The sequence below is a fragment of the Ascidia mentula genome, chromosome 7, assembly GCF_947561715.1.
Source record: "Ascidia mentula chromosome 7, kaAscMent1.1, whole genome shotgun sequence".
Classification (NCBI taxonomy): domain Eukaryota; kingdom Metazoa; phylum Chordata; class Ascidiacea; order Phlebobranchia; family Ascidiidae; genus Ascidia; species Ascidia mentula.
The window spans coordinates 17,916,495-17,930,205 of NC_138572.1; the positions used below are offsets into that span (position 1 = coordinate 17,916,495).

At 38.2% G+C, this 13,711-nt stretch overlaps 1 protein-coding gene across 1 annotated transcript; it reads right to left on the bottom strand.

The window, feature by feature from the left end:
* Nucleotides 1-6,436: 6,436 nt before the first annotated feature.
* LOC145909230 (uncharacterized) lies at nucleotides 6,437-7,364 on the bottom strand. The gene is made up of 2 exons (XM_082996561.1): nucleotides 6,627-7,364; nucleotides 6,437-6,469 (listed from the first exon to the last, which is right to left on the bottom strand). Exons 1-2 carry the CDS (start codon nucleotides 7,362-7,364, stop codon nucleotides 6,437-6,439), a joined length of 771 nt encoding a protein of 256 aa, XP_082852687.1.
* Nucleotides 7,365-13,711: the final 6,347 nt, after the last annotated feature.

Here is a 13,711-nt window from a genome sequence, read left to right on the forward strand (position 1 = left end):
AATCACAGGCGGACAACTCTCAAATTTACTTAATTCCGCCCTACCTTAATAGCCACCATAGTTCCAAACATGCATTTTCGTTCGCGTATAAAAAACTAAAAGACATACGCCAATTTGGTTTACACTGCTCGTTTTGTTCTGGCATCTAGTATTTGTGTGCAAAATTTCAAGTCGCTTGATACAAAAATGTTCAAATCACAGGCGGACAACTCTCAAATTTATTCCATTCCGCCCTACCTTAATAGCCACCATAGTTTCAAACATGCATTTTCGTTCGCGAATAAAAAACTAAAAGACATACGCCAATGTGGTTTACACTGCTCGTTTTGTTCTGGCATCTAGTATTTGTGTGCAAAATTTCAAGTCGCTTGATACAAAAATGTTCAAATCACAGGCGGACAACTCTCAAATTTATTTCATTCCGCCCTACCTTAATAGCCACCATAGTTCCAAACATGCATTTTCGTTCGCGAATAAAAAACTAAAAGACATACGCCAATTTGGTTTACACTGCTCGTTTTGTTCTGGCATCTAGTATTTGTGTGCAAAATTTCAAGTCGCTTGATACAAAGATGTTCAAATCACAGGCGGACAACTCTCAAATTTATTTCATTCCGCCCTACCTTAATAGCCACCATAGTTTCAAACATGCATTTTCGTTCGCGAATAAAAAACTAAAAGACATACGCCAATTTGGTTTACACTGCTCGTTTTGTTCTGGCATCTAGTATTTGTGTGCAAAATTTCAAGTCGCTTGATACAAAAATGTTCAAATCACAGGCGGACAACTCTCAAATTTATTTCATTCCGCCCTACCTTAATAGCCACCATAGTTTCAAACATGCATTTTCGTTCGCGAATAAAAAATTAAAAGACATACGCCAATTTGGTTTACACTGCTCGTTTTGTACTGGCATCTAGTATTTGTGTGCAAAATTTCAAGTCGCCTGATATAAAAATTTTCAAATCACAGGCGGACAACTCTCAAAATTACTTAATTCCGCCCAACCTTAGCCACCATACTTTCAAACATGCGTTATCGTTCGCGATTAAAAAACTAAAAGGACATACGCCAATTTGGTTTACACTGCTCGTTTTGTACTGGCATCTAGTATTTGTGTGCAAAATTTCAAGTCGCTTGATACAAAAATGTTCAAATCACAGGCGGACAACTCTCAAATTTATTCAATTCCGCCATACCTTAATAGCCACCATAGTGTCAAACATGCGTTTTCGTTCGCGAATAAAAAATATGGGACATACGCCAATTTGGTTTACACTGCTCGTTTTGTACTGGCATATAGCAATTGTGGGCAAAATTTCTAGTCGCTTGATATAAAAATGTTCAAATCACAGGCGGACAACTCTCAAAATTGCTTAATTCCGCCCAACCTTAGCCACCATAGTTCCAAACTTGCGTTTTCGTTCGCGAATAAAAAACTAAAAGACATACGCCAATTTGGTTTACACTGCGCGTTTTGTTCTGGCATCTAGTATTTGTGTGCAAAATTTCAAGTCGCTTGATACAAAAATGTTTAAATCACAGGCGGACAACTCTCAAAATTACTTAATTCCGCCCTACCTTAATAGCCACCATAGTTCCAAACATGCATTTTCGTTCGCGAATAAAAAACTAAAAGACATACGCCAATTTGGTTTACACTGCGCGTTTTGTTCTGGCATCTAGTATTTGTGTGCAAAATTTCAAGTCGCTTGATACAAAAATGTTCAAATCACAGGCGGACAACTCTCAAATTTATTTAATTCCGCCCTACCTTAATAGCCAGCATAGTTTCAAACATGCATTTTCGTTCGCGAATAAAAAACTAAAAGACATACGCCAATTTGGTTTACACTGCTCGTTTTGTTCTGGCATCTAGTATTTGTGTGCAAAATTTCAAGTCGCTTGATACAAAAATGTTTAAATCACAGGCGGACAACTCTCAAAATTACTTAATTCCGCCCTACCTTAATAGCCACCATAGTTCCAAACATGCATTTTCGTTCGCGAATAAAAAACTAAAAGACATACGCCAATTTGGTTTACACTGCGCGTTTTGTTCTGGCATCTAGTATTTGTGTGCAAAATTTCAAGTCGCTTGATACAAAAATGTTTAAATCACAGGCGGACAACTCTCAAATTTATTTCATTCCGCCCTACCTTAATAGCCACCATAGTTCCAAACATGCATTTTCGTTCGCGAATAAAAAACTAAAAGACATACGCCAATTTGGTTTACACTGCTCGTTTTGTTCTGGCATCTAGTATTTGTGTGCAAAATTTCAAGTCGCTTGATACAAAGATGTTCAAATCACAGGCGGACAACTCTCAAATTTATTTCATTCCGCCCTACCTTAATAGCCACCATAGTTTCAAACATGCATTTTCGTTCGCGAATAAAAAACTAAAAGACATACGCCAATTTGGTTTACACTGCTCGTTTTGTTCTGGCATCTAGTATTTGTGTGCAAAATTTCAAGTCGCTTGATACAAAAATGTTCAAATCACAGGCGGACAACTCTCAAATTTATTTCATTCCGCCCTACCTTAATAGCCACCATAGTTTCAAACATGCATTTTCGTTCGCGAATAAAAAATTAAAAGACATACGCCAATTTGGTTTACACTGCTCGTTTTGTACTGGCATCTAGTATTTGTGTGCAAAATTTCAAGTCGCCTGATATAAAAATTTTCAAATCACAGGCGGACAACTCTCAAAATTACTTAATTCCGCCCAACCTTAGCCACCATACTTTCAAACATGCGTTATCGTTCGCGATTAAAAAACTAAAAGGACATACGCCAATTTGGTTTACACTGCTCGTTTTGTACTGGCATCTAGTATTTGTGTGCAAAATTTCAAGTCGCTTGATACAAAAATGTTCAAATCACAGGCGGACAACTCTCAAATTTATTCAATTCCGCCATACCTTAATAGACACCATAGTGTCAAACATGCGTTTTCGTTCGCGAATAAAAAATATGGGACATACGCCAATTTGGTTTACACTGCTCGTTTTGTACTGGCATATAGCAATTGTGGGCAAAATTTCTAGTCGCTTGATATAAAAATGTTCAAATCACAGGCGGACAACTCTCAAAATTGCTTAATTCCGCCCAACCTTAGCCACCATAGTTCCAAACTTGCGTTTTCGTTCGCGAATAAAAAACTAAAAGACATACGCCAATTTGGTTTACACTGCGCGTTTTGTTCTGGCATCTAGTATTTGTGTGCAAAATTTCAAGTCGCTTGATACAAAAATGTTTAAATCACAGGCGGACAACTCTCAAAATTACTTAATTCCGCCCTACCTTAATAGCCACCATAGTTCCAAACATGCATTTTCGTTCGCGAATAAAAAACTAAAAGACATACGCCAATTTGGTTTACACTGCGCGTTTTGTTCTGGCATCTAGTATTTGTGTGCAAAATTTCAAGTCGCTTGATACAAAAATGTTCAAATCACAGGCGGACAACTCTCAAATTTATTTAATTCCGCCCTACCTTAATAGCCAGCATAGTTTCAAACATGCATTTTCGTTCGCGAATAAAAAACTAAAAGACATACGCCAATTTGGTTTACACTGCTCGTTTTGTTCTGGCATCTAGTATTTGTGTGCAAAATTTCAAGTCGCTTGATACAAAAATGTTTAAATCACAGGCGGACAACTCTCAAAATTACTTAATTCCGCCCTACCTTAATAGCCACCATAGTTCCAAACATGCATTTTCGTTCGCGAATAAAAAACTAAAAGACATACGCCAATTTGGTTTACACTGCGCGTTTTGTTCTGGCATCTAGTATTTGTGTGCAAAATTTCAAGTCGCTTGATACAAAAATGTTTAAATCACAGGCGGACAACTCTCAAAATTACTTAATTCCGCCCTACCTTAATAGCCACCATACCATTCTACACATTTCTCGACCCTTCCCTCTCCCGCGGGTTGAACAAGATCCAGGCGGGTTCTCAGATTGCGCTTGATGAACAGCTTGGCAGGGGACTCTCCTAACAATGCATGAGGAGCATTGCGGTAGGACAGCAAAAATCTTGACAGTTTGCTTTTGATGCTCCCGGTTTCGTTTGACATCGACTGTAAACCTCTCTTTACGGTTTGTACAAATCTCTCCGCTTGGCCGTTTGTGGCTGGTGAGTATGGAGCAGTCTTCATATGACGAATACCGTTCATCTTCAGGAACGTCTGGAACTCCTGTGAAATGAATTGAGGACCATTGTCAGAAACAATCTTTTCCGGAATACCGTTCCTCGAGAAAACGTTGCGAAGTTCGTCTATAGTTGCAGCCGCCGTGGTGGAATGCATTGGGATTACCTCTGGCCACTTAGAATAGGCATCCACGATCACCAAGAGCATGTGGTTTTCCACAGGACCTGCAAAGTCTATATGTATGCGTTGCCATGGTTTAACACAAGTTTGCCAGGGGTGGTATTTTACTACAGGTGGTACGTTCCTATTTTGTAAGCACCCCGAACAGTTCTTGGACAATTCTTCAATATGTTTATCAAGGTTGGGCCACCAGACGTAATTTCGTGCGATTTGTTTCATTTTCACAACACCCAGGTGTCCGTTGTGTAATTCCTGCAAAATAGAGGACCTTAGATTTTCTGGAATAACCACTCTGGGTCCCCAAACCAAACATCCGTAAAATGTGGATAACTCATTTCTTCGATAATAATATGGCATATTGGCACTTTCCGGCACCCAATTGCCCGATGTCACGCAAGCAAACACCCGTGACAAAATTTTATCTGAACGTGTGTGTTTAGCAATATCCTCGGCCGTTACAGGCAAAAAGTCAATCTGCTTAAAATAAAAATTGCTTGCAGCATCGCACGAGGTTTCAGTGGAACCTTGCGGTAATCTAGACAAACAATCAGCGTTGCCGTGTTGAGTTGTACTGCGGTATTCGATGGAATAATTGTGGCCGGATAAAATAATGGCATAACGTTGCAAACGTTGTGCCGACATTACAGGAATGCTTCTTTTTGGATGAAATATAGAAGTGAGAGGCTCGTGGTCAGTCACTAGCGTAAAATGTCGACCAAACAAGTAAATGTGAAACTTTTGCACAGCCCACACAATTGCTAAAGCTTCTTTATCAATTTGCGAATAGTTTTTCTCGGACTTAGACAGAGATCTCGAGATGTACGCAATTGGTCGCTCAATGCCTTCCGGCATTACATGTGACATAACTGCACCAATGCCGTATGGCGATGCATCACATGCTAACTTAATTGGCAAATTTACGTCATAATGCGTAAGAACCTTATCAGAAGCCATCAGTTTACGAGCTTTATCAAATGACTGAATGCATTCCAAGGACCAGTTCCATCTACGACCTTTCTCTAAAAGTTCACATAACGGATGCAACAAAGATGACAGATTGGGCAAAAATCGATGATAATAATTAACTAGGCCAAGGAACGAACGAAGCTGGGACACATTCTGTGGGGTCGGACAATTCGTGACCGCCTCAATTTTATCTTGTGATTTATGCAATCCCTCTTTATCTACAACATGGCCACAAAATTCAATTTGATTCTTGAAAAACTCACACTTGTTCGGATTGACTTTTAACCCATAAGACGACAATCGCTGGAGAACATTTCGCAGATTTTCTGTATGTTCTAGATCTGTTGCTCCAGTTATTATCATATCATCCAATAAACATTGTACTCCTTTTAACCCTTGCAACACTTGATCCATAGCCTTTTGCCATAATGCCGGGGCTGAAGCTACCCCAAAAACTAGGCGGTTGTAACGAAAGAGTCCTTTGTGCGTATTAATGGTAAGCAAATGTTTACATTCGTCTTCCATTGTCATTTGCAAATACGCATTTTTTAAATCCAGTTTTGTAAAACGATTTCCTCCAGCTAACGTGGCAAAAATATCAGTTACTTTAGGCAAGGGATATTGCTCTATGTTTAAGACTGGATTTAAAGTTACTTTAAAATCTCCGCACAATCTTACGGAGCCATCCTTTTTCAACACGGGTACGACAGGGGTTGCCCACTCACTGTAAGGAACGGACTCCAATATCCCTTCAGATGTCAGCCTCTCTAATTCAGCTTCAACTTTTTGCTTTATGGAGTATGGAAGTGATCTGGCCTTACAGAAAACAGGTTTTGCGTTAGATTTAAGATATAATTTTCCTCTTATTTCTTTTAATGTTCCTAATTTGTCATCAAACACCTCTGGAAACTCGGTGACCAGCGGACAGTTTGTTACATTAAACTTCAAACAACTAAAAACTTCATGACTTCCAGATTTACAAAAGGCACGCAGCCACTCACGACCAAATAAAGTCGGACCATTTATTTCCACAACATAAAGGTTCAAGTATAAACGGGTAGATCGGTATTCCACCGTAACTCGCAGAAACCCCAGAGGAATGATTCTCTCATTTGAATAAGTTTTTAAAACAATGCTTGTTGGTTGAAGTGTGGAGCCTTTAAACAAATTTTTGTAATCAGCTTCGGACATAATAGACAGTGCAGACCCAGTATCTAGTTCCATTATAACAGGTTTTCCGTTAATTAGGGGTCGAAGCACTATATTATCATTTTCTGTAACACCAATGGAATTTAAACAACATTTTACTGGCACCTGTTGATCTTCGGAAGCAATGTAGTTTAAATTTCGCTTGCTTCGATTCCGACAAGTCGATGCAATATGACCAATTCTTCCACACTTGTAACACGTGGCACTTTTGAAAAAGCAATTGAATTCTTCATGACCAGAGCGACCACATCTGCCACACGCTCTTCGGTTTCTTAGATTTTCATTTCTACTAAACTTGTTAATGGACATGTCATTATTTCTCATTATTTTTGTATCAGCATCGGCTTTTTCCAAAGTGTTAGCTATTAGCACGGCTTGGGAAAAGTTCAAATTACTTTCAATTAACAAACGCCGCTGTGTGGTCTCCGAAAGTATACCACAAACAAATCTTTGAGTTAATGCATCGTCCAAAAAATCACCGTACTGACAATTTTCACTTAACTTTCTGATAACAGCAACATACTGATTTACAGATTCTCCAGGAATTTGATCACGCTTTCCAAATTTAAAACGTTCAGAAATTTTGAGGGTCGTAGGGCAAAAATGTTCTGTTAAAATTTTCACAATTTCCTTGTACGTTTTTGAGTAAGTTTTGGAGGGTGCAACCAAATCTTTCAAAAGACTGTATGTCTTAGCACCAACAAAATTCAAAAGCGCCGGTACCTTTTTGTCATTAGGAATGTCATTAATTTTGAAGAACTGTTCAATTCTTTCCACGTACGTTGGCCATGTTTCCGTTTCAGCACAAAAGTCACCAACACTTCCCAAGTAAGACGATCCCATCCTCGTCGCCAGTGTAAAGTATTTGCCTTCAGGTACAGCCACATACACGCTTTCCTCGAGTAATTTATTGTAATGACCTCTCCGGCATACAGAGTGCTTATAAAGCGGTCGTTACGCTTCAACGAGCACACGTGGTAATTGCAACACAAACACAATATATAACACGCCCTACCTTAATAGCCACCATAGTTCCAAACATGCATTTTCGTTCGCGAATAAAAAACTAAAAGACATACGCCAATTTGGTTTACACTGCTCGTTTTGTTCTGGCATCTAGTATTTGTGTGCAAAATTTCAAGTCGCTTGATACAAAAATGTTTAAATCACAGGCGGACAACTCTCAAATTTATTCCATTCCGCCCTACCTTAATAGCCACCATAGTTTCAAACATGCATTTTCGTTCGCGAATAAAAAACTAAAAGACATACGCCAATTTGGTTTACACTGCTCGTTTTGTTCTGGCATCTAGTATTTGTGTGCAAAATTTCAAGTCGCTTGATACAAAAATGTTCAAATCACAGGCGGACAACTCTCAAATTTATTTCATTCCGCCCTACCTTAATAGCCACCATAGTTCCAAACATGCATTTTCGTTCGCGAATAAAAAACTAAAAGACATACGCCAATTTGGTTTACACTGCTCGTTTTGTTCTGGCATCTAGTATTTGTGTGCAAAATTTCAAGTCGCTTGATACAAAGATGTTCAAATCACAGGCGGACAACTCTCAAATTTATTTCATTCCGCCCTACCTTAATAGCCACCATAGTTTCAAACATGCATTTTCGTTCGCGAATAAAAAACTAAAAGACATACGCCAATTTGGTTTACACTGCTCGTTTTGTTCTGGCATCTAGTATTTGTGTGCAAAATTTCAAGTCGCTTGATACAAAAATGTTCAAATCACAGGCGGACAACTCTCAAATTTATTTCATTCCGCCCTACCTTAATAGCCACCATAGTTTCAAACATGCATTTTCGTTCGCGAATAAAAAACTAAAAGACATACGCCAATTTGGTTTACTCTGCTCGTTTTGTTCTGGCGTCTAGTATTTGTGTGCAAAATTTCAAGTCGCTTGATATAAAAATGTTCAAGTCACAGGCGGACAACTCCCAAAATTACTTAATTCCGCCAAACCTTAGCCACCATAGTTCCACACATGCCTTTTCGTTCGCGAAGAAAAAACTAAAAGACATACGCCAATTTGGTTTACACTGCTCGTTTTGTACTGGCATCTAGTATTTGTGTGCAAAATTTCAAGTCGCCTGATATAAAAATTTTCAAATCACAGGCGGACAACTCTCAAAATTACTTAATTCCGCCCAACCTTAGCCACCATACTTTCAAACATGCGTTATCGTTCGCGATTAAAAAACTAAAAGGACATACGCCAATTTGGTTTACACTGCTCGTTTTGTACTGGCATCTAGTATTTGTGTGCAAAATTTCAAGTCGTTTGATACAAAAATGTTCAAATCACAGGCGGACAACTCTCAAATTTATTCAATTCCGCCATACCTTAATAGACACCATAGTGTCAAACATGCGTTTTCGTTCGCAAATAAAAAATAAAGGACATACGCCAATTTGGTTTACACTGCTCGTTTTGTACTGGCATATAGCAATTGTGGGCAAAATTTCTAGTCGCTTGATATAAAAATGTTCAAATCACAGGCGGACAACTCTCAAAATTGCTTAATTCCGCCCAACCTTAGACACCATAGTTCCAAACATGCGTTTTCGTTCGCGAAAAAAAAACTAAAAGACATACGCCAATTTGGTTTGCAGTGCTCGTTTTGTACTGGCATATAGCAATTGTGGGCAAAATTTCAAGTCGCTTGATACAAAAATGTTTAAATCAGAGGCGGACAACTCTCAAATTTATTTCATTCCGCCCTACCTTAATAGCCACCATAGTTTCAAACATGCATTTTCGTTCGCGAATAAAAAACTAAAACACATACGCCAATTTGGTTTACACTGCTCGTTTTGTTCTGGCATCTAGTATTTGTGTGCAAAATTTCAAGTCGCTTGATACAAAAATGTTCAAATCACAGGCGGACAACTCTCAAATTTATTTCATTCCGCCCTACCTTAATAGCCACCATAGTTTCAAACATGCATTTTCGTTCGCGAATAAAAAACTAAAAGACATACGCCAATTTGGTTTACACTGCTCGTTTTGTTCTGGCATCTAGTATTTGTGTGCAAAATTTCAAGTCGCTTGATACAAAAATGTTCAAATCACAGGCGGACAACTCTCAAATTTATTTCATTCCGCCCTACCTTAATAGCCACCATAGTTTCAAACATGCACTTTCGTTCGCGAATAAAAAACTAAAAGACATACGCCAATTTGGTTTACACTGCTCGTTTTGTTCTGGCATCTAGTATTTGTGTGCAAAATTTCAAGTCGCTTGATACAAAAATGTTCAAATCACAGGCGGACAACTCTCAAATTTATTTCATTCCGCCCTACCTTAATAGCCACCATAGTTTCAAACATGCATTTTCGTTCGCGAATAAAAAACTAAAAGACATACGCCAGTTTGGTTTGCACTGCTCGTTTTGTACTGGCATCTAGTATTTGTGTGATAAATTTCAAGTCGCTTGATATAAAAATGTTTAAGTCACAGGCGGACAACTCCCAAAATTACTTAATTCCGCCAAACCTTAGCCACCATAGTGTCAAACATGCGTTTTCGTTCGCGAATAAAAAACTAAAACACATACGCCAATTTGGTTTACACGGCTCGTTTTGTACTGGCATCTAGTATTTGTGCGCAAAATTTAAAGTCGCTTGATGCAAAAATGTTTAAATCACAGGCGGATAACTCTCAAATTTATTCCATTCCGCCATACCTTAATAGCCACCATAGTGTCAAACATGCATTTTCGTTCGCGAATAAAAAATTAAAGGACATACGCCAATTTGGTCTACACTGCTCGTTTTGTACTGGCATCTAGTATTTGTGTGCAAAATTTCAAGTCGCTTGATACAAAAATGTTTAAATCACAGGCGGACAACTCTCAAATTTATTCCATTCCGCCATACCTTAATAGCCACCATAGTGTCAAACATGCATTTTCGTTCGCGAATAAAAAACTAAAAGACATACGCCAATTTGGTTTACACTGCTCGTTTTGTACTGGCATCTAGTATTTGTGTGCAAAATTTCAAGTCGCTTGATACAAAAATGTTTAAATCACAGGCGGACAACTCTCAAATTTATTCCATTCCGCCATACCTTAATAGCCACCATAGTGTCAAACATGCATTTTCGTTCGCGAATAAAAAATTAAAGGACATACGCCAATTTGGTTTCCACTGCTCGTTTTGTACTGGCATCTAGTATTTGTGTGCAAAATTTCAAGTCGCTTGATACAAAAATGTTTAAATCACAGGCGGACAACTCTCAAATTTATTTAATTCCGCCCAACCTTAATAGCCACCATAGTGTCAAACATGCATTTACGTTCGCGAATAAAAAATTAAAAGACATACGCCAATTTGGTTTACACTGTTCGTTTTGTACTGGCATGTAGTATTTGTGTGCAAAATTTCATGTCGCTTGATATAAAAATGTTCAAATCACAGGCGGACAACTCTTAAAATTACTTAATTCCGCCCCACCTTAGCCACCATACTTTCAAACATGGGTTATCGTTCGCGATTAAAAAACTAAAAGGACATACGCCAATTTGGTTTACACTGCTCGTTTTGTACTGGCATCTAGTATTTGTGTGCAAAATTTCAAGTCGCTTGATACAAAAATGTTTAAATCACAGGCGAACAACTCTCAAATTTATTCCATTCCGCCATACCTTAATAGCCACCATAGTGTCAAACATGCATTTTCGTTCGCGAATAAAAAATTAAAGGACATACGCCAATTTGGTTTCCACTGCTCGTTTTGTACTGGCATCTAGTATTTGTGTGCAAAATTTCAAGTCGCTTGATACAAAAATGTTTAAATCACAGGCGGACAACTCTCAAATTTATTTAATTCCGCCCAACCTTAATAGCCACCATAGTGTCAAACATGCATTTACGTTCGCGAATAAAAAATTAAAAGACATACGCCAATTTGGTTTACACTGTTCGTTTTGTACTGGCATGTAGTATTTGTGTGCAAAATTTCATGTCGCTTGATATAAAAATGTTCAAATCACAGGCGGACAACTCTCAAATTTATTCAATTCCGCCATACCTTTAATAGACACCATAGTGTCAAACATGCGTTTTCGTTCGCGAATAAAAAATTAAAGGACATACGCCAATTTGGTTTACACTGCTCGTTTTGTACTGGCATATAGCAATTGTGGGCAAAATTTCTAGTCGCTTGATATAAAAATGTTCAAATCACAGGCGGACAACTCTCAAAATTGCTTAATTCCGCCCAACCTTAGCCACCATAGTGTCAAACATGCATTTTCGTTCGCGAATCAAAAACTAAAAGACATACGCCAATTTGGTTTACACTGCTCGTTTTGTTCTGGCATCTTATATTTGTGTGCAAAATTTCAAGTCGCTTGATACAAAAATGTTTAAATCACAGGCGGACAACTCTCAAATTTACTTAATTCCGCCCTACCTTAATAGCCACCATAGTTCCAAACATGCATTTTCGTTCGCGAATAAAAAACTAAAAGACATACGCCAATTTGGTTTACACTGCTCGTTTTGTTCTGGCATCTAGTATTTGTGTGCAAAATTTCAAGTCGCTTGATACAAAAATGTTTAAATCACAGGCGGACAACTCTCAAAATTACTTAATTCCGCCCTACCTTAATAGCCACCATAGTTCCAAACATGCATTTTCCTTCGCGAATAAAAAACTAAAAGACATACGCCAATTTGGTTTACACTGCGCGTTTTGTTCTGGCATCTAGTATTTGTGTGCAAAATTTCAAGTCGCTTGATACAAAAATGTTCAAATCACAGGCGGACAACTCTCAAATTTATTTAATTCCGCCCTACCTTAATAGCCACCATAGTTTCAAACATGCATTTTCGTTCGCGAATAAAAAACTAAAAGACATACGCCAATTTGGTTTACACTGCTCGTTTTGTTCTGGCATCTAGTATTTGTGTGCAAAATTTCAAGTCGCTTGATACAAAAATGTTCAAATCACAGGCGGACAACTCTCAAATTTATTTCATTCCGCCCTACCTTAATAGCCACCATAGTTTCAAACATGCATTTTCGTTCGCGAATAAAAAACTAAAAGACATACGCCAATTTGGTTTACACTGCTCGTTTTGTTCTGGCATCTAGTATTTGTGTGCAAAATTTCAAGTCGCTTGATACAAAAATGTTCAAATCACAGGCGGACAACTCTCAAATTTATTTCATTCCGCCCTACCTTAATAGCCACCATAGTTTCAAACATGCATTTCGTTCGCGAATAAAAAACTAAAAGACATACGCCAATTTGGTTTACACTGCTCGTTTTGTTCTGGCATCTAGTATTTGTGTGCAAAATTTCAAGTCGCTTGATACAAAAATGTTCAAATCACAGGCGGACAACTCTCAAATTTATTTCATTCCGCCCTACCTTAATAGCCACCATAGTTCCAAACATGCATTTTCGTTCGCGAATAAAAAACAAAAAGACATACGCCAATTTGGTTTACACTGCTCGTTTTGTTCTGGCATCTAGTATTTGTGTGCAAAATTTCAAGTCGCTTGATACAAAAATGTTCAAATCACAGGCGGACAACTCTCAAATTTATTTCATTCCGCCCTACCTTAATAGCCACCATAGTTTCAAACATGCATTTTCGTTCGCGAATAAAAAACTAAAAGACATAGGCCAATTTGGTTTACTCTGCTCGTTTTGTTCTGGCGTCTAGTATTTGTGTCAAAATTTCAAGTCGCTTGATATAAAAATCTTCAAGTCACAGGCGGACAACTCTCAAAATTACTTAATTCCGCCAAACCTTAGCCACCATAGTTCCACACATGCCTTTTCGTTCGCGAAGAAAAAACTAAAAGACATACGCCAATTTGGTTTACACTGCTCGTTTTGTACTGGCATCTAGTATTTGTGTACAAAATTTCAAGTCGCTTGATACAAAAATGTTCAAATCACAGGCGGACAACTCTCAAATTTATTCCATTCCGCCATACCTTAATAGCCACCATAGTGTCAAACATGCGTTTTCGTTCGCGAATAAAAAATTAAAGGACATACGCCAATTTGGTTTACATTGCTCGTTTTGTACTGGCATCTAGTATTTGTGTGCAAAATTTCAAGTCGCTTGATATAAAAATGTTTAAGTCACAGGCGGACAACTCCCAAAATTACTTAATTCCGCCAAACCTTAGCCACCATAGTGTCAA

What these genes read in the sequence shown, in the direction of transcription:
- LOC145909230 (XM_082996561.1), bottom strand. Translation starts at nt 7,364, where the DNA reads ATGGGATCGTCTTACTTGGGAAGTGTTGGTGACTTTTGTGCTGAAACG. An exon ending in TTGCTTCCGAAGATCAACAG is followed by an intron (nt 6,470 to 6,626) that starts GTGCCAGTAAAA and finishes ATTTGTTTAAAG; the next exon opens with GCTCCACACTTCAACCAACA.